Below are 17,009 nucleotides of genomic sequence, written 5' to 3' on the forward strand. Positions count from 1 at the left end.
CCGACGAGCGAATGCCGATGAGGTTGTCGGCGGGGAGTTGTGGCTATGGCGACTCTGCCTGGCGCATCCGTCGCAGATGCTGCATTGCCGTATGCACTGTGAGTGCGGCGTTGCTGCGGATGTATCAAACGGCGCAGACATTTCCTTCGATACCCGTTTCCCATGGGCCGTGTTTCAGAGACATGTCTATGCGTCGCCGGCTTGCAAGTCAAGTCCACTCTAATCCACCACCATCGCACCAATACCAGCGCCAGTCAACCATCCACCACAACCGCACCCCGTCCACCAGCGACGACACCAACCGCCTGCTGGGAGCAACATCAACCTCCCGCCACAACGAAGCGATTGTTGTGGAGACCCGCGGCGCCGTTGTGGCCGAAACGACAAGGCCGCAACAGGCCTTCGAAGCAGCACAAGCATCCCCTCGTGGCAAACAGGCTCAGCTCGGCGCCGCTGCTTTCCTGGTCTCGGCCCAGCACCGCCTTTCTTCTTTTCCCGTCATCGTCCTCGGCTGCCGAGTCTGCATCTGCCTGCTGCAAACCTTGCCGGTGCCTGCTTCGGCCCTCCGTCCCACATCTTCCTCCGGCCCGATGGACTCTCTGCTCCTCAGCGACAGTGCCCGTAAGTACCATCGGCATGACCAGAGCCGCAGCGGCATTTCATGTGCCCTCGGTAGCCGGCAGAATCTGGGCATATCGCCGTGGCCGTTACTGCATCGCACCCCTCAATCGTCTCGGGCTGTGCGGCTCTAACCCCACCCGCCATGTCTGCCTTTCCGCTCTTGCCTTTCCACCCTTTTGCTCTGTTCTGGCCGACTCTGTCCTGCCTCGCCCTGGTCCTGCTATTCCCACTCCAATCCAGTCCACCAGGCCGAAGCCGCCTGGGCTCTGAAAGACCTCGTCGAGATGGGCTTCCCCTATGCACAGGTCAAAAATGCGATGAACCAGACCAAGAACGACCCCGATAAGGCGCTGGACCTCCTTGTGCAAGTAAGCCCATGCTGCAAGCTGTTTGGCAAAATCTTGATATTGCTTGCTGCCGCCCTCGCCAAAGCTTCCACGCCGCTAATATCGGTTCCGTCGATGCCGCCTCTGGCTTTCCTCATGTCGGTGCTGTTGCCAACATCTCCGATGTGTCCGTGCAGTGGATGCCTCCTGGCTGGGAGCCTGGAGATCCAGATCCCGACGAGGCCCACTCGCTGACATCGCCGACAGGCCCTCCCGCTCCCGCTGTCCAGCGACCGGCCCTCAGTGCTCGCCTCGGCAGTCTCTTGGCCGGCAGTCTTCAGAGACGTCCTGGCTCGGCTGCTTCTCATCCTGTCCCTGCTAGTGCCCCTTTCCCTGACGGCGCACCTCATCCCACATCCGCTCCCGATGCCAGAGTCGCTGTCGGGTCCGGCCTGCGAGCTGGCGCGGCGATGGATTCCTCCGATGATGCTCTCTCGTCTGCATCGGTCGCGGACAGGTCCGGACCCAACTCGGCGTCTGCTGGCCATCCACTCCCCGTCTCTGTTGGTGCAGGCCCGCCATCGTCCTACCCACTTATCCCTTCAAGGTCGGCCAGCTCGCACTCGCACTCGCATACCGTGTCCGATCCAAATACCATTCAGGATCTTCTGCGGCAGTATCGCTCGATGGCACCTGCCGCACCAGCGTCTGCATCTCAGCCTCAAACTCTGCCCCAGGCCCAGCCTCAGCCATCCAGCAGCACCAGTGTGTCCGAGACCTCCAATCCACCCAAGCAAGACCTGGCTGCGACAACCGATATACCCGTGCCGCTGGTGCCGCCTGCTCGAGCATTGAGCTACAAGATCCCAGAAGAGCTGATGCGACAGATATCGGTTTCAAATCAGCTCATAGCGCCCCACTCCCTCCCAGATCACCACGCTGTGTCCGATCCATCCGCAAGCGCCGCTCTTGAGCCTACAGCCGGAGCCGGCAGCGTTCAGCACGCTGTGCATGGGAATGCGGATCAAGCACCACTTCCAACTTCTGGATCCTTGCCGCATCAGCCCGCAGGAGCAGCAGCGGCAGCATCCCAAGCGTCGTTGCTGGTTCCACCCCCGCGCACGGAGCGGTCCCGGGCGCCTGTAGGCTGGATCTCGGTTCAGGACAAGACCATGGGTGCTTGGACGGGGGACGCCGAGAGACCGCACACCCGGCCGCCTGTGGAGCCGATTCACACGCTCAATCTCTCGGCACCCGACTCCTCGATGGCATTTGCTCCTGAAACCATGTCTGCCTCTGCTCTCAGCGCTGCAGTTACTGCGAGCACATCGGCCACCACCCCGGGTGCCCCCTCCGTCGTCTCCCCAGACACATCCAATGCCGAGACTGCTCCAACGGCCGCCGGCAACACCGTGCCTGCAGGCGACACCAAGCTCAAGCCCAAAGTCAAAACCGTTACTTTCCAGAAGGTGGTCAGCCCCACCTCGACCAGCCTCCCACGGAGCAACAAGGACGAGGTGCCCTGCGCAGAATGCAGTCGACCGCCAAGCGATGACGAGGAGCGTTGGCGGTGCTCCACCTGTTCTCCCGGCACCATCTTGTGTTCCTCCTGCCATGCCCAGCAGCAGCAACAGCAGTCGCTGCCACATCACGGCCACCGCTTTATCCAATGCAAAAAGGTCACCGTGCTCCCGTCAAAGCGAAGCATGGTCAAGATCGAGAAACTCGTGTCGCCACGGAGCAGCAAGCCGCTGGCGGAAGGGTCCAAGCTCGAGCCTGTGTCGGTGCGCTCGGTGACATCCACACTCACGCCTCGCCAGGAACTCCTTCCGCACGCGCAGGTCGCTCCAGGACCGCTCTCGTCCCAGGCACAGACGGTTCTCCATTCTCAGCAGCCGCAGCCGTATCTACACTCACACTCACAACCGCAACTGCAGCCGCAACTGCAGCCGCATGGCTTCATGCACCCACAAGCCCACCAGCAGTCGCAGCCTTTCAACGCGCAAGCCCCAAGGCTGTTCCCTGCCCGGTCGCAGGCTTCGCTGGAATCGCAGGTGCACATTCCACAACACATGCTGGCGCAGCTGCCGCCACCGATGCAATCTCAGCAGCTATCCACGCCGATGCAGTCCCAGCTGCCAGCGTCGAGCAAGCTCGACGGCACCCCGACTCCAGCGACGCTCTCCGACATCCATGGGTTCTTGGCGCTTCCCGTGAGCATTCCCCCACGCCAAAGCTCCCGCACCATCGCGTTGTAGAAGCTTTGGATGGCGCTCTTGCTCTCAGCCGCCTCCCCCCCCTCTAACCACCTTTACCCTACTCTTCAATGACCTTGTCTACGAAACATTGAAATGAGTCGACCTCGTTACATTTCTATAGCTTTGCGCAAGAGTATCTTGCTCGATAACTCTGGCGACCGGTTCCTCCCCTCCTCTCTCGCCCTCCTCCCTCGCCTGTGTGTATCTCCTCATGAGCGTGTCTCGCTTCGACCGTTCTCCTAATATAGTCCTTTTAACCGGGACACCCGATAGTGTATTTGAGAAAGAAAGCCGAGATGTGGTTTCGTCGAGCCACTGCAGCGCCGCTGCTGGGATCAGCTATCATGGCTCAAGTGCATATCGCTTGTCTTGCTTCTGCGAAGCGGGTCTCTTGGCCGGTCGCCACAGTCTAGGCCAAACCCCACATGCATGATCCATCCGAGCGGCATCGGACGGACTCCATCGTTCACAGAGCATATCTATTCAGGCCGTTGGCAAGGGGTGTGAGGGGCAGATTTGTACGGGAGGTGAGAGGGAGATGTGGAGGAAGGAGTTGGGGAGGGGGACGGAAGGCCGGCTGCTGCAAGGCCCACTCGCTTTCTTTCCCACAGCATTCAAAAGCCCAGCCGCTTTGACCATGTCAGCCGGATGAATTGTTGCTCGCTGAATCTGTCTGCAGCACACACAAAATCAGTTCTTCATTGTTCTGACTGGAGAGTCGCCGCCGATCCGACAGGAATCGAGCAAAGCAAACGGGACCAAAGCACCGAGGGACTGTTCCTCCCCTTCTCTCGGTCTCTCCGCCATCGTGGTTCAGGCGTTGCGGACGACATAGTCGACGGCATCAGCAAATCTCTGGACATTCTTGGAGTTCAGGCCGGCCATCGAAATGCGTCCAGAGCTTGCGAGGTAGACGTGGAACTTGTCCGTGAGCAGCTTGCACTGGGTCGCTGGGTGGATCGAGAAAGCCGAGGGAAGGGGTCCAAGACAGGCCCGATGTCGGAGAGCGAGTTAGAGGCAAGCAGCTACTGGATACATAGGATCAGCCACCATGCATGCACATGTCGCTATCACCACACTTACGGTTAAGGCCGGTGAACGAAAACATGCCGATCTGATCGACAATGTGGTTCCAGGTGCCAGGAGTCTCGTGCTTGACAAGGGCGTCGTAGAGCTGCTCGCGCATCAAGATGATGCGATCAGCCATCGACTTGAGCTCGGTTTTCCTGCAAGAGAGCGGGGGGTCAGACCGCCATGCAGGGGGGACATGATAATGATTGTTTGGCCGGGCTCTATCTCTGGCGTGGTGCGGCCATGCAGCACTATAGGCATACGCACCACTGCTCGTACAGCTCGGGGTTGTTCAGGACAAGCGACACAATACGGGCGCCAAAGGTCGGGGGGTTCGAGATCAGCGATCGAGTGATGCGCTCGAGCTGGCTCGAGATGTTCTTGGCTTGCTCGGTGGATTGCGCGACCACAGTCAGGCAGCCAATGCGCTCGCCATAGAGACCAAAGTTCTTGGCGTACGACTGAGCCACAAACAGCTCATGGCCCTCTTCGACAAAGTAGCGAACGGCCTGGGCATCGCGGTCCAGGTCGCCACTGGCGAAGCCCTGGTAGGCACAGTCGAAGAAAACAAAGTGGTTCTTGGCCTGTGGGACGAGATCGTAAGGAACATTCCCAGTGAGTCGGAGGCCAGCTTGCATCCTGCGACCATGATACACAAAACTAGGTGGCGGCGGCGGCAGTGGTGGTGCAATCCAGTTCGCCACAGCGAATGAATCAAGGCAGGCAAGTCGATGGGCACTGCAAAGGCCACCAGAGATATTAGTCCCCTTACCTTGACGACGTCGGAAATCTGCTTCCACTGGTCAAGAGTGGGATCGACACCTGTGGGGTTGTGGGCGCAAGCGTGGAGGACCAGAATGGAGCCTTCGGGAGCAGACTGGACACGGCGACAGTGCATGAGCCCGATGCAGTTCAGGGATGTGGGGAACAACATCGTTCGGAGGTAACCGTAATGCCAAACACACAGCAGAGCTGGAAGAGATGGACAGCTGGGCGACACAAACCTGGAAGGTCGACAGCACGGACTCCAGATCCAGGCCACGAGTGGACTCGTTCCAGTACTTGTACTCTCGGACTTCGAAGCCACTGTCGCTGAAAATGTTGCGGTGGACAGCTGGGAGCAACAGACCATGCAAGTCAGCAAGTGCCTGCGAGCCAATGCGACACCTGCCGACGATCGCAGCCTGTCGATGTCGCTGTTGAGCAGCGCGATCCATCGTGAGATGCAACAGGGCGTGCATACTTACCCCAAGTGGGGTTGGAAATGTAGACGACAGATTTGTGGAAGCGCGCGAGGAACTCGGCGCCGAGACGGACGGCACCGGTTCCGGAGATGGTCTGGTTCGCGGCAAACTGAACAATGTACTCCCGGTCAGTGATGCAAACGTTGGACTGGCTGAGAGCAGAAATGATGGGGGGTCAGGAAGACGTACACGCTTCTCGAGAATGGCAGGGCTGGAGTCGCCCAGGATGAGCTTGACAGAGGCATCGGTGAAGGACTTGAGGCCTGCGATGGGGAGATACTCGTGATCAAGCGAGGAGTCCTCAAGGATCAGCTTCTCGGCCTGGATCAAGGGGCAGAGGAGCCATGAGGAGAAACCCTTAGCAGGTGGCGCAGGAACAGAGGACGGTGCAATGGTGGCGGGAGGCGGGGCAGAACGGGTGCGGTGATATCGCAGGGTGGCTGCGGAGGACACCGTGGAGAGATAAGGCCTGTGTCCACATGGGGACGGCGACGGCAGCTTGCGAGGGGCATGCACATCGGCTGGCTGGTGCTGATGCAAGGCCAGCCCAAGCAGCCAACGACATGGTGCGGATAACTGCCAGCGCTGCGGACTTCCCCCCCCCCGACAGATTCCCAGCAACAGATTGATCGATGGATCGATGGCTCACAGGACGCGTTGTCCGGACGACGTACCCTTCTGACAACGGGGAGAACCCAGGGGCTGCCGTTGTCGTCGCGGTAGGCGCCGATGCCGAGGTTGATTTTGCTGGGATCGGGATCGGCCCGGTGCGAGGCGGCGACATGGAAGATGGCATCCGGAGGAGCCAGAGGCACGTTTTCAAAGGCGGAGGTGGCTAATGAGGACGAAAGGGTAGCCGGTAAGCACGGACAGGCGGGCGACCAAGGGTTGCCGCAGAGGACGTTGGCCTGCGGCAGCTCAGTCTGGAGGCAAACGAAGCCTGCAGCGAGCACCACGGCGGACGGGCCCACGGGCAACTGCTGTCCGCAAGGCCGATCTTGGAGAATCCAGCAGCGAGGCCAAAGGAAGGCACGAGGAGAGAAGGAGCAGTCTGGCGGCTGCGGCAGGATATCGACCTGGGGCCATGGATGCGAGTGGACAGGCAGGGAGATTCGGTGGAAGAAGAGAGGTCGGGACGCTGGGCGAATGGACAGCAGGCCGAGCTATATGAGTTTCTGGGACGATGGCGCGAGCCAGGGCAACAAGACGGATGTGCAAGCCGGCCGAGGCCGACGACGACTTTTCACGCGGAAGCGCAGCAGCGCTGGCGGTTGCGCACGGCCAATCGCAGGGCCGCGGGGACGGCCCAATCACCAGCAGGACACAGCCACGCGCCTGCGCACGACACCCAGCGCTGTGCAAGTCGGTCTTCATTGGGGAGCAAAAACAGAGAACAGGGGGGACAGCGGCTGGGGAGCGGGAGTCAGAGCAGAGCGAAGCTGCGCGCACCGAGGTCGTTATGACACAGAGTCGATGGCTGGATAGGGAGATACGAGTGGGGGGGGGCAGGCATGCATGTTGATTCAAGGGCGGGGAGGGAGATGCAGCAGCAGATAACCGAGCCAGGCGCACGACACCATAGCCCGCACCGAGATATGTCCATCGCCGATATGTAAACTGACAACAACCATCGCCCGGCACAGCCACAAAGTCGCTCAGGCGCGGTCGGTGCGGCCAAAGGCCTCCATCTCGGGATACTCGATGCTGCGGGTGCGGGTCGGCAGCCCGCCCTCGGGCTCGGGCAGGTATCCCACAAGCGCGAGATACTCGAGGCACTTTGTCACCACCTTGGTCGGGTCCGGGGCCGCCTGCGGGACAAGTGTGTGGAAGTGCTCGTTGTCGAGGTCGAAGGACATGCTGGTGATAAAGTCCATCAGCGGATAGAGCACGTTGGTCTTTGGGTTGTTGAGTTGGACGATCTGGTTGCGGAACTGGTCGCGCGTCTGGAAGAAGAGCTTCCAGCCGAGCTTCTGCACGAGGTCAAAGAGATCGTGCTCCGCAAAGCTGCGTGGTGGTGATGTGGTGATGTGGTGTTGGTAGTGAGCATCACAATCACTGAGAGTGCACAAGTGCCAGCCAAGTACCAACCAAGTACCAGCCAAGTACCAACCAAGTACCAGCCAAGTACCAACCAAGTGGCCAGTGGACAACCAGAGCAAATCGATGCACAGGAACAGACCGATGCACAGTGTCCCAGCCCATACCCGCACTCGCACCCTGGCCGGATACTCACTTGCTGATGTCGTCGAGGTGGAAGACAAACAGGTCGAGGGCCTCCTTCGAGGCCGCCACCGTCGCAATGGCTTTGGCCACATAGTCGACAGGACACAGGTTCATGTGCACATGGCTGGCGTGGGACGGGTTGGCCCCGACCTGGATGCATCCGCGGACGTAGCGCCAGATGTAGTCATCGGTGTTGGAGACTGCGGATCGGCGGCGTGGGAGTGCGGATGGAGTGTGAGGGAGTGAGTGTGGATGGAGTGCGAGGGAGTGAGTGTTGGGCACCGAAATCACCGTCGCTCATCCAGGTCGAGACAGGGCATCGCCGTGGCCGAGTTGCTGTCTCGCTGCGATCATTCCACGGCACTGCCAATACCAAGTCGCAGCACTGCCAATACCATTTCATGACCATTTCATGACCAAGCCATGACCATTCCATGACCAAGTCACTCACCCACCCGCGCTCACTCACCTCCAAAGATGCTGTCGCCAATGATCACTGTCGGACGCAGGATCGTCGCCGGCACTCCGCGGGCGTGCGCCTTGTCGATCAGCTGCTCGGCGACCCACTTGGTCTGGCCGTAGCCGCCAGAGACCGTCCACTCCTCGTAGATCCGCTCCTTGAGCCGCTCGCCACGATATGCTTGCAGCGGGATCGCCCCGACCGTCGACACATAGTGCACCGGCTTGAGATGGTGCGTCGTGGCCAGCCTGAGGGCCGTCGCCGTGCCGAGGACGTTGGTGTTGCGGAGCCGCTCGTACGAGTACATCCAGTGCACCTCGCTGCCGTTGTGCACAATCACATCAGTGTCGCGCGCCAGTTGATCCCAGGCCTCGTCGCTGAGGCCCCAGCGAGAGCGTCCGAGGTCGCCGCTGCAGACTCGGACCCGGTCCCAGATGCGGTATCGGTCGTTGCCGAGCTGCTGTCGGGCGCCGAGCACCCGGTCGTGCACAGCGTCCTTCAGTCGCTTGAGCGCCTCCTCGTCGCTGGCCGCTCGCACCAGGCACACGATCGTGGCCGACGGGAACTGGTTGGCCAGCTCGAACAGCAGGAACGATCCGAGGAATCCCGTTGCGCCCGTCAGCAGCACCGACCGCGGCGCCGCCTGGAACTCGAACGGCGCCAGGCCCTCGGCCGTCACCGTCGGGTCGTCGAGCTTGGCGGCCTCCTCGGCCAGGTTGACGACGGGCGGGTCGAACGGCCGCTTGAGCCGGTGCTCGGTGATGATCCGGGCCACGCCCACGGGGTTCATGCCGTGCGACAGCAGGATCAGCGGCGAGATCTCAATGTCAAACTCGGCCCGCAGCGCAATCGACAGCTGCACGACCGACAGCGAGTTGAAGCCCGCACCCGAGATGTAGTAGTTGCGGCCGTTGAAGGCCTCGATCTCGAGGATCTCGGCGCCGAGGGCCGACACCTTGATGGCGATGCGCGACTCGGACGAGTCGTTGGCCGGGATCGGCGGGTATGTGATGGCGAGGCCGTAGTAGTCGGCCTGCTCGGCGATGCGCTTGAGCCGCTTGAGGTCGCGCTTGGCCGAGTCGTTGAGCGGCATCTCGTACAGGTCCAGGCAGTTGTTGATCGGGATGCTGACAATGTTCTCGAGGGCAAAGATCCGCTGGGCCATGTCGAGGATCTGGCGCGAGTCGAACTCGGGGCCCGATGCCGAGCGGCGGACAGGCACGTACAGCAGCACAATCTTTTCGTCCGAGGTCTGGACGATGCAGCACTCTTTGATGGCCTTGTCGAGGTGGGTGAGCAGCAGGTTCTCGAGGACCTCGAGGTCGGCGTAGACGCCGTTGATCTTGACCTTGCGGCCGGTTCTGAGGCGGGCGATGGGGCGATGGGGCGATGGGGCGATGGGGCGATGGGGGTGGTTGTGCATTTGGACCGTGCAGGGTGCAGTGCAAGAGGCGAGAGTGAGATTGACAGCTCGAGACAGAGGGCACAGGACATGTCAACGCCTCGCACACACCACACCACACCACACCACACCACACCACACCACACCACACCACACCACACCACACCACACCACACCCCGACTGGCCGTACCTGCCAAAGATGGTAAACTGGTTGCTGCTGTTCAGCAGCTCGGCCTCGTCCATGGTGCAGACTCGAGGAGAGCCGTCGGGGAAGTGTCCGAACGACGCAAGCTTGTTGCCGCGCGGGGCATACACAAAGTTGGGGTGCTTGGCGAGCGGATCGTCCTTGCTGATGACATAGCACAGGATTCCTCGTCGCGGGTACGGCGTGGTGATCTCGTCGCCGTTTTCGTCCACAACCGTACATCGGACTCCGGGCTTGTTCAGCAGGTAGACGAGCGATGGTGGACTGGGCACACGCGGCGGAATCGTGCAGTACGCCACCGCGGATATGGTCCCCGACTGTGGAGATGGTGCTGGTCAATTCACTGTCGAAGTGCTCATCCGCTGAAGTGCGGACATGACGAGAATCGTGTATCAAGTCGCGTCGCTGTTTATGCCACCAGGGCATGAGCGTCCAGGTTCCCGCCAGTATGAACGCACATGCGCTCGACCACTTTGACTTACTTCGCTGGACCCATAAACGGCAATGACGACAGCGTTCTGGAATGTCTTGCGTATATCGGTCACCAAGTTGGCGACGACTCTTTCTCCAGCCAAGACGACCATCCGAACAGTCGGCCAGTTGACGTTCGAGTCTCGTGACGTCGCTGACTGGAGAGTTGCCTTCAAAAAAGATGGAGACTACAAAGTGCTTCGTGTGAGCGCCTCGGGTTCAGATTCATCTCGACTGAAGCACCCGAAACGATCGCCCGTAACATACCATGGAAATGGTGTCCACTCCGGCATTCAGCATGAGTACTACTTGTCTTGACTTTTCGATCGCGTTGGGCGATGATTTGGGGAACCACAGCGAGCAGCCGCGCATGCAAAACGACAGAATCTGAATGACAGTAGCTGTGAACGAAGGCGACTGAAGAACGGCGCGAGATTGATGGTCCCACTTGCTCACGGTGGATGCACCCATTCGGTGGGAAACAGGCATGCTGCCAAGTCAACGGCAGAGGCAATCGTTAGTACGAAGCTGGTACACAGCGAAGCGAGAACGGGCTGTCCACACATAAAACACTGGAATACTCACGTTTTGGGTATGCCTTGTTGCAGGTCACAGTTTGATATGCATATGATCGTAGAGTGAAGATGAGTACTCTGCTGTTTGTCCCAGATGCCTCAAAAACACCGAGGTCGGTTTCATGGCCATCTTCCACTCAAGCACGACAGAGACTCACCCGTCGTCCCAGAGGTACAGATCACCGTTGTCAGTTCAGGCAAAGGGCCGAACAAGTCCATGGATGGAGCCGGAATGGACGCAGCGTCGAGGACAGGGAAGGACTCGACCGAGTGGGCCGTGACGCCGGCGATGGGCCCAGGCCGCACTTTGGAATAGAGGATGAACTTGATGTTGAGGCTGGGAGTTGATGGTGGTGGGATGGTATGTGAGCGAGTGAGTGAGTGAGTGAGTGAGTGAGTGAGTGAGTGAGTGAGTGAGTGAGTGAGTGAGTGAGTGAGTGAGTGAGTGAGTGAGTGAGTGAGTGAGTGAGTGGGTGAGTGAGCGGCGACAGTGCATGGCAATCAGTCTCTGTTTGATGGCTTCCCAACTCGACTGGACCACTCTGTCGATGAACATGAGTCTGGACTGTCGATCGATTCCCGCTCCCCAACCCGACGCCGACACTCACCTCTCCGCGATGGCGTTGCGGATGGCAGCAGACCATCCCAAGGCAAAATTGACGACTTTTCTGTGCGGCGATGATACAGAGCCAGGAAGTGTGAGATGCACAAGCGACGGATACGGGTCGCATGGACCGCATGGACCACATGGACCGCATGGACCACATGGACGACAGCAAGTGTGCGATGCAGGATCAACAGGAGGAAGCCGGAGCAAGCGATGGCGGCACTCACTTGCCGGACATCCACACGGCGTAGGTGTAGACGACCCAGTACAGCTCAGGCTCGACATGGAGCGCCACGACGTCGTTGGCGGGATCGTCCCAGCCAGGCAGGCTCTTGAGGACCTGGAGAACCGAGTAAGCACGCTGCCAGACGTCCTGGTACGAGTGTCGCTCCTGGGCGTCGTTCTCGTTGGTCCACACACACAGACACTCGGGCTGTCGAATCGTGATGTCAATGAAGGCTTCGACCGGATGCACCCAGAGCAGCGGCGGCTCCGAAGTGCCAGTATCCAGTGCCGACAACGGCGATGTGGCATGGGTTGGCGACGCGACGGACTGAGTCTGAGTCTGAGTCTGAGGCTGAGGCTGGATATGGGGGGAAGTGGCCACGACGGGGGTAATGGCAGTGACGGGCGCTGTCGTTGTGACCGGCGTCGTCGGGATCGAAGGAAGCGATGCAGTCGAGCCGACCGACGGAGTTGCCGTTGTGGCGATCTGGCCGAAGGCGGCCGGGGTGTTTGCGCTTGGCCCGGGCACGCTGATTGTCAGTGCTCGCTCGAGAGTTGCGAGCCGCCCGCCGTCCCCGATCCGCCCCAGCACAGGGGTTGGAATGCGGGGGCTTTCGAGCGGGACGATGCTGGTGGTCGCCCGCCGAGGCGGATCCTCAGACGGACGTGCGGCGAGGCCACCGAAGCAGCCGAAACAGTTGAGCATTGGCTTGTCGAGGATTGTTGCGGGCGAGGGTAATCTGCCATGCGAGAGACCGTTACGTTGCTGGGTTCAGTCGGGGCCATGTCGCCGCTTGCGATTCAGCATCGCTGCCCAACGCAGACCGGCGGCAGAGCACTTACCTTCTCGCACTGGGACAAGCCTGGGTCTGCCGCCCTCGCCCGCTCCCCCCCCCCAGCGATTTATACTCGTGCCGGTGCGTGCACACGCCTGCGGGACTGGCCGAGGCGGGTCTGTGTTGAGCAGTGCCGTGCGACATGTTGCGCGACGTGCATGGTGCCCATCGCATGTACGCCCCGGGTCCTTGGACGCCCGCTTGTCCAGCGAGGCGTCTGGTTTCACAGCCGGCCCTCAAGGACCTCTCTGATCGCCGATGTCGGCCGTGGTTGGCCGTGGATCGCTGTGGCCCTTGGGGCAGGCCCATTCAGGCCGCCCTGTGACCAAACCCGAGCAAGGCCGTCTCGCCAGCGCGCCCGGATCTGTCGTGTCTGTGCTTGGGATGGACGCCGCACGCGTGGGCTCGTCCCCCTGTCGCTTCTGTTCCAGTGGTCTCGAGCAGGCCAGCCTCCGCGATCGTCCTCCAGTTTCGTCAGCAAACCTTTGGCAGTCCTTCGTGGCAAGGGTGGGCTCCCCTGCGCCCATTGCCCCCAACCTTGCTCGCCTCCTGCCCAGTCGCGGCAGGTGTATGGATCAGGCGAGTGGCCCCACAAGCAGCGGATCCTCGACCACATCGCGGACGACGTCGGCTCAACGGAGGACCACCATGTCAGTACTGTATTCCGCTCGACCAAGGCATATTCCCAACCATCCGCGCTGCCCCGACTCACTCATCGAAGCCAACGAGCCGTCTGCCCTGTGTTGTGAGGCGTGGCTGCGGGACTGGATTCAAGCTCCTGTGGTTGGATGGGGCACCAAAGCTGCGAACAGGTACCGGATAGTGCGAGGTTGTCTGCAGATTCCTGAAAGCCTCGATGCGCTCCTGGAGATCCGTTTGCGAGGCCCGCTCGCGCGGCACCATGCAGACATAGAAGACCATGCGAGGGTTGCTGGGGATCGCTCGCAGGCTCTGGGGCAGCACCGAGCCGCCCTCGTGGACGAGCCTGGAATCCCACAGGACCAGCGAGCCGGCAGCGGCCTGGACAAAAGTCTCGCGGCAGCCGCGGTTGAAGAAGAACCTGGGGTGGCTGACGAAAACAAAGTCGTCGTCGCTGTCGAACGGGTACTGCTTGAAGTAGTCGTCGTAGTGGAGATGCGAGCTCTCGATGAGATGCAGCGACGAGTCGCCGTGGTGCACATCATACAGGGTGACCAGACCCTGGATGCACTGAAAGCCTGTTTTGGTGCGTCCCTGGTCGACATGGAGCCCATCAAGCCGCCCGGCCGAGGCCCGAGGACTCAACTCGCGGGCATCCGTCGGGAGCGGCAGGTGCACCGACAGTCCATCGAACGAACAGATGAGATCGGCCGGGGGCGTGGACCACAGGCGGGAGAAGGCCTGGACGACGTTGGGGTGCTGGCGGACGTCCCACAGCGACTGCAGGTGGCCGATATCGCCTCGATGCAGCAGCATGTCGTTGAGGGGCTCGAATTTGCTGCGATACTGCGGCCAAGTGCTGGCATTTTCATGGTCGAACTCGTCGCGAGTGATGTGCTTGAGTCCATCCCAGGTCTGGGCCCGCAGCGATTCGCATTCTTCGGGACTGAGGACGTTGGGGATGACGGCGATGCCAATGTCGGAGAGCTGCCTCATGGCGCCCTCGAGATCGACATCGTAATTCTGGTAGATGCGACCGCCAGGGCCGGGTGCGGTGGTGGTAGCTTTGGGCTGATCAGCAGCAGATGCGGAATCGGTGTCGAGAGAGATCATTTTGCAGGGCGGGCCGAGGGACAATGGCGAGTGAGCGGGCAAATGCTTGGCATCCCGGCAGCATCAGCAGACTCCAAGAGTCACGCGCTGGTGGAGATCGACTTGATGGGTTCAAGGCTCTGGTCTGGCCCAGCCAAAGACGCCTGGCTGCAATCTCTGGTGAGATGGAGCAGCATCCTGCTTGCGTTTGAATGGGATGTATTTGACTTGCATTACACACGCACACAGGTTATCGCTGTCCGGGCTCAAGCGGACATGGGTCAGCTAGCGACCAAGGGCCCTGAGCTTCGTCTTGGCGTCTGCGTCTCCCTGATCGGCTGCTTTGCGATACCAGAGCACAGCTGCCTCAATGCTCTGGGCAACCCCAACGCCATGCTTGTAGCAACTGCCAAGAGCATACTGGGCAGCCGAGTTGCCCTGCTCGGCCGATTTGGTGTACCATGCGGCTGCCTTGAAGTAGTCCCGGGACACCCCGTTTCCAGTGCAGTAGCATAGACCAAGGTTGTTTTGGCCAGAGGCATTGCCTTGCTCGGCCGATCTGCTATACCACTGGACCGCCGTAAGGCTGTCCTTTGGGACGCCGATGCCTTTCTCGTAGCAGTCGCCGAGGTTGTTTTGGCCAGAGGGGTTTCCTTGCTCGGCTGCTTTACGATACCACTCGACAGCCTTGCAGCGGTCGACAGTAACTCCCCAGCCTTCCTCGTAGCATCTCCCAACCATGTTTTGTGCATATGAATTGTCCTGGTTGGCTGCGCGGGTATACCATTTGATCGAGGAGGCGTGGTTGATCGGCCTTCCCCATCCGTTCTTGTGGCAGTGCCCAAGCCAGTGTTGGCTCGGGTCGTAGTCCTGGTTGGCGAGCTCCTCGAATATGGCTACGGCTTTGGTCTGATCCTTGGCAGTCCCCAGCCCACCGACAAAACATACAGCGGCGAGATGCTTACACAGCCAGTCCCGATCCGAGCCCAGCTGGCACAGCTCAAAGAATCGCCTCGCTGCAGGTGAATCAGATCCGACGGGGCTGCTTGTGTCCATGCACTCTTCGCCCAATGGAAACCCGTCCGCCTTGCTTTGGCGGATAAGCTCGATGCCGGCTTGCTTATCGAGTGATGTTCCGCGGCCGAGATAGCACAGCCAGCCCATCATGAAGGTGGCGATCGATTTGAGTATCGGATCAGCGGCCCTGCTCGTTTCTTGCCAGCAAACAAGGGCATCGATGTCATTTTGACCAAGCCCGATGCCGGCAAAGTAAAGCCAGCCGAGGTGAAAACAGGCCTCAGGATGCTTCTGGTTTGCAGCAGTCTGGAGGAATTGGGCGGCTTGGATCCAGAGAGGATCGGTGGCGAGCTTGTTGTTCGAGATGATTGTGGCAACATTCACGCAGGAATCCGGGTCGCCCTTTCGAGCCTGTTGCAGCAGACGACGAGAGACGTCAGGAAGCGACTCCACTTCTTTGGATGTTGGGGTCGATGGCGGTGGCGCGAACGAACTGACTCGTGGGATGTTTTGGGATGCTGGGTCTTTCCACCAAGATTGCAGCAGGACAGGACGAGAGACATCAGGGAGCGAATCTGCTTTGGATGTTGGAGACGGTGGTGGCGGCGCGAACGAACTGACTCGTGGGATGTTTTGGGATGATGGATCTGGCTCTGGCACTAGTTTTGAACTTGACACTGAGACCGGTGGGGAGGCTGATTCTGACACTGATTCGTTCGTCGATGCAGGAAGCGGGTCTGAGGGACCTGATGGGTATGATGGGCTTGGCAACTGGTACGGCTCCAGGAGGGCGAGGATCTTGGGGAAGGCTGGGCGTTGATCAGGCTCTTGGTGCCAGCAGCATTCGATAAGCGACCAAACATCATCGGGGATGCCGTCGAGTCGTTTCGGACGGTTTCCGATACGGACCTGTCTCTCGATGACTCGTTCGTGCATCGGCTGGTCGTTGTCTGTGACCCAGATCGGGTCAGCGTCGTTGAGGACCTCGTATACGGTGATGGCAAAGGCAAAGACGTCGGTCTTCATGGTGGTGCCGCTGGGTCGATCGTCATCAAGCATCTCGGGAGCCATGAATCCATCGGTCCCGACGACGAACGAATTGGCCTTGCTTCGATTCAGCGAAGCCGATGTGTTTTTGGTGCGGGAGAGGCCAAAGTCCGAAATCACGGCGCCATAGTGCTCGTCCAGGAGGACGTTGGCCGCCTTGAGATCGCCGTGGATGATGCCGCAGTCATGCAGATATGTCATTCCCGAGGCTATCTGGTGAAGCAGCCGGAGTTTCTCCTCGAGCGGGACAGGGCTGTCCGGGTCAGCGACGTAGTTGCGGAGAGTGCCGTTGGGCATGAACGGCGACACCATGAAAGGCACGATCGATTTGCCATCGACATCCCGGTCGCAAGCACCAACGAGGGGCAGGATGTGTGGGTGCTTGAGCTTCTGCCAGATTTCGATCTCGCGGTGATAATCGGCGAGCTCCTTCTTGGTGCAGGTGCCGAAGAGCTGCTTGATGGCGACTGGGGAGCCAAAATAGTCGCCGGTGAAGACCTCGCCAAAGCCACCGCGGCCGATGGGGTTGGCTGAGCGATCGGTGATATCACTGGGCGAGATGAACCACGAGGGCCTGTTGCTGGCTGCAGAGCTGGCGGGCGCTGGCACGGCCTGGTTGGCCATTCTCGACGGAGGGTTGGAGGAGGCGGGTGCTCGGATAAGATACCAAGAGAACGGAGGGAATGTGC

The 17,009-nt window shown here is 60.3% G+C and overlaps 6 protein-coding genes across 6 annotated transcripts; 1 reads left to right on the forward strand and 5 right to left on the reverse strand.

Annotated features, from left to right (window-relative positions):
- Window positions 1-428: 428 nt before the first annotated feature.
- BJ171DRAFT_505100 (uncharacterized protein) lies at window positions 429-3,482 on the forward strand. Its single transcript, XM_053111004.1, has 3 exons — window positions 429-621; window positions 862-989; window positions 1,145-3,482. The coding sequence occupies exons 1-3, from the start codon at window positions 591-593 to the stop codon at window positions 3,203-3,205; spliced, it is 2,220 nt and encodes a 739-aa protein (XP_052966769.1). The 5' UTR covers window positions 429-590; the 3' UTR covers window positions 3,206-3,482.
- A 536-nt stretch (window positions 3,483-4,018) lies between these two features.
- BJ171DRAFT_558656 (pyridoxal phosphate-dependent transferase) lies at window positions 4,019-6,606 on the reverse strand (the record flags this gene model as incomplete). Its single annotated transcript, XM_053113165.1, has 9 exons — window positions 4,019-4,155; window positions 4,289-4,431; window positions 4,544-4,860; window positions 5,049-5,153; window positions 5,281-5,390; window positions 5,524-5,629; window positions 5,710-5,841; window positions 6,195-6,355; window positions 6,492-6,606. 9 exons carry the CDS (start codon window positions 6,604-6,606, stop codon window positions 4,019-4,021), a joined length of 1,326 nt encoding a protein of 441 aa, XP_052966770.1.
- A 219-nt stretch (window positions 6,607-6,825) lies between these two features.
- Window positions 6,826-12,552, reverse strand: BJ171DRAFT_505105 (male sterility protein-domain-containing protein). The gene is made up of 11 exons (XM_053111005.1): window positions 12,533-12,552; window positions 11,692-12,455; window positions 11,466-11,525; window positions 11,016-11,194; window positions 10,868-10,880; window positions 10,550-10,772; window positions 10,294-10,470; window positions 9,797-10,128; window positions 8,213-9,564; window positions 7,754-7,943; window positions 6,826-7,524 (listed from the first exon to the last, which is right to left on the reverse strand). Exons 2-11 carry the CDS (start codon window positions 12,393-12,395, stop codon window positions 7,176-7,178), a joined length of 3,579 nt encoding a protein of 1,192 aa, XP_052966771.1. The 5' UTR covers window positions 12,396-12,455; window positions 12,533-12,552; the 3' UTR covers window positions 6,826-7,175.
- Window positions 12,553-13,233: 681 nt separating this feature from the next.
- On the reverse strand, window positions 13,234-14,160 carry BJ171DRAFT_424137 (uncharacterized protein; the record flags this gene model as incomplete). Its single annotated transcript, XM_053107648.1, has 1 exon — window positions 13,234-14,160. One exon carries the CDS (start codon window positions 14,158-14,160, stop codon window positions 13,234-13,236), a length of 927 nt encoding a protein of 308 aa, XP_052966772.1.
- Window positions 14,161-14,461: 301 nt separating this feature from the next.
- BJ171DRAFT_505111 (uncharacterized protein) lies at window positions 14,462-16,615 on the reverse strand. The gene is made up of 2 exons (XM_053111006.1): window positions 15,915-16,615; window positions 14,462-15,791 (listed from the first exon to the last, which is right to left on the reverse strand). The coding sequence occupies exons 1-2, from the start codon at window positions 16,519-16,521 to the stop codon at window positions 14,542-14,544; spliced, it is 1,857 nt and encodes a 618-aa protein (XP_052966773.1). The 5' UTR covers window positions 16,522-16,615; the 3' UTR covers window positions 14,462-14,541.
- Window positions 16,588-16,893, reverse strand: BJ171DRAFT_406441 (kinase-like domain-containing protein; the record flags this gene model as incomplete). The annotated part of the gene is made up of 1 exon (XM_053107243.1): window positions 16,588-16,893. A coding segment is annotated over one exon (306 nt), but the record flags the coding sequence as incomplete, so codon positions are not given.
- Window positions 16,894-17,009: the final 116 nt, after the last annotated feature.

The sequence above is a fragment of the Polychytrium aggregatum genome, assembly GCF_025602895.1.
Source record: "Polychytrium aggregatum strain JEL109 chromosome Unknown BJ171scaffold_18, whole genome shotgun sequence".
Taxonomy (NCBI): domain Eukaryota; kingdom Fungi; phylum Chytridiomycota; class Chytridiomycetes; order Polychytriales; genus Polychytrium; species Polychytrium aggregatum.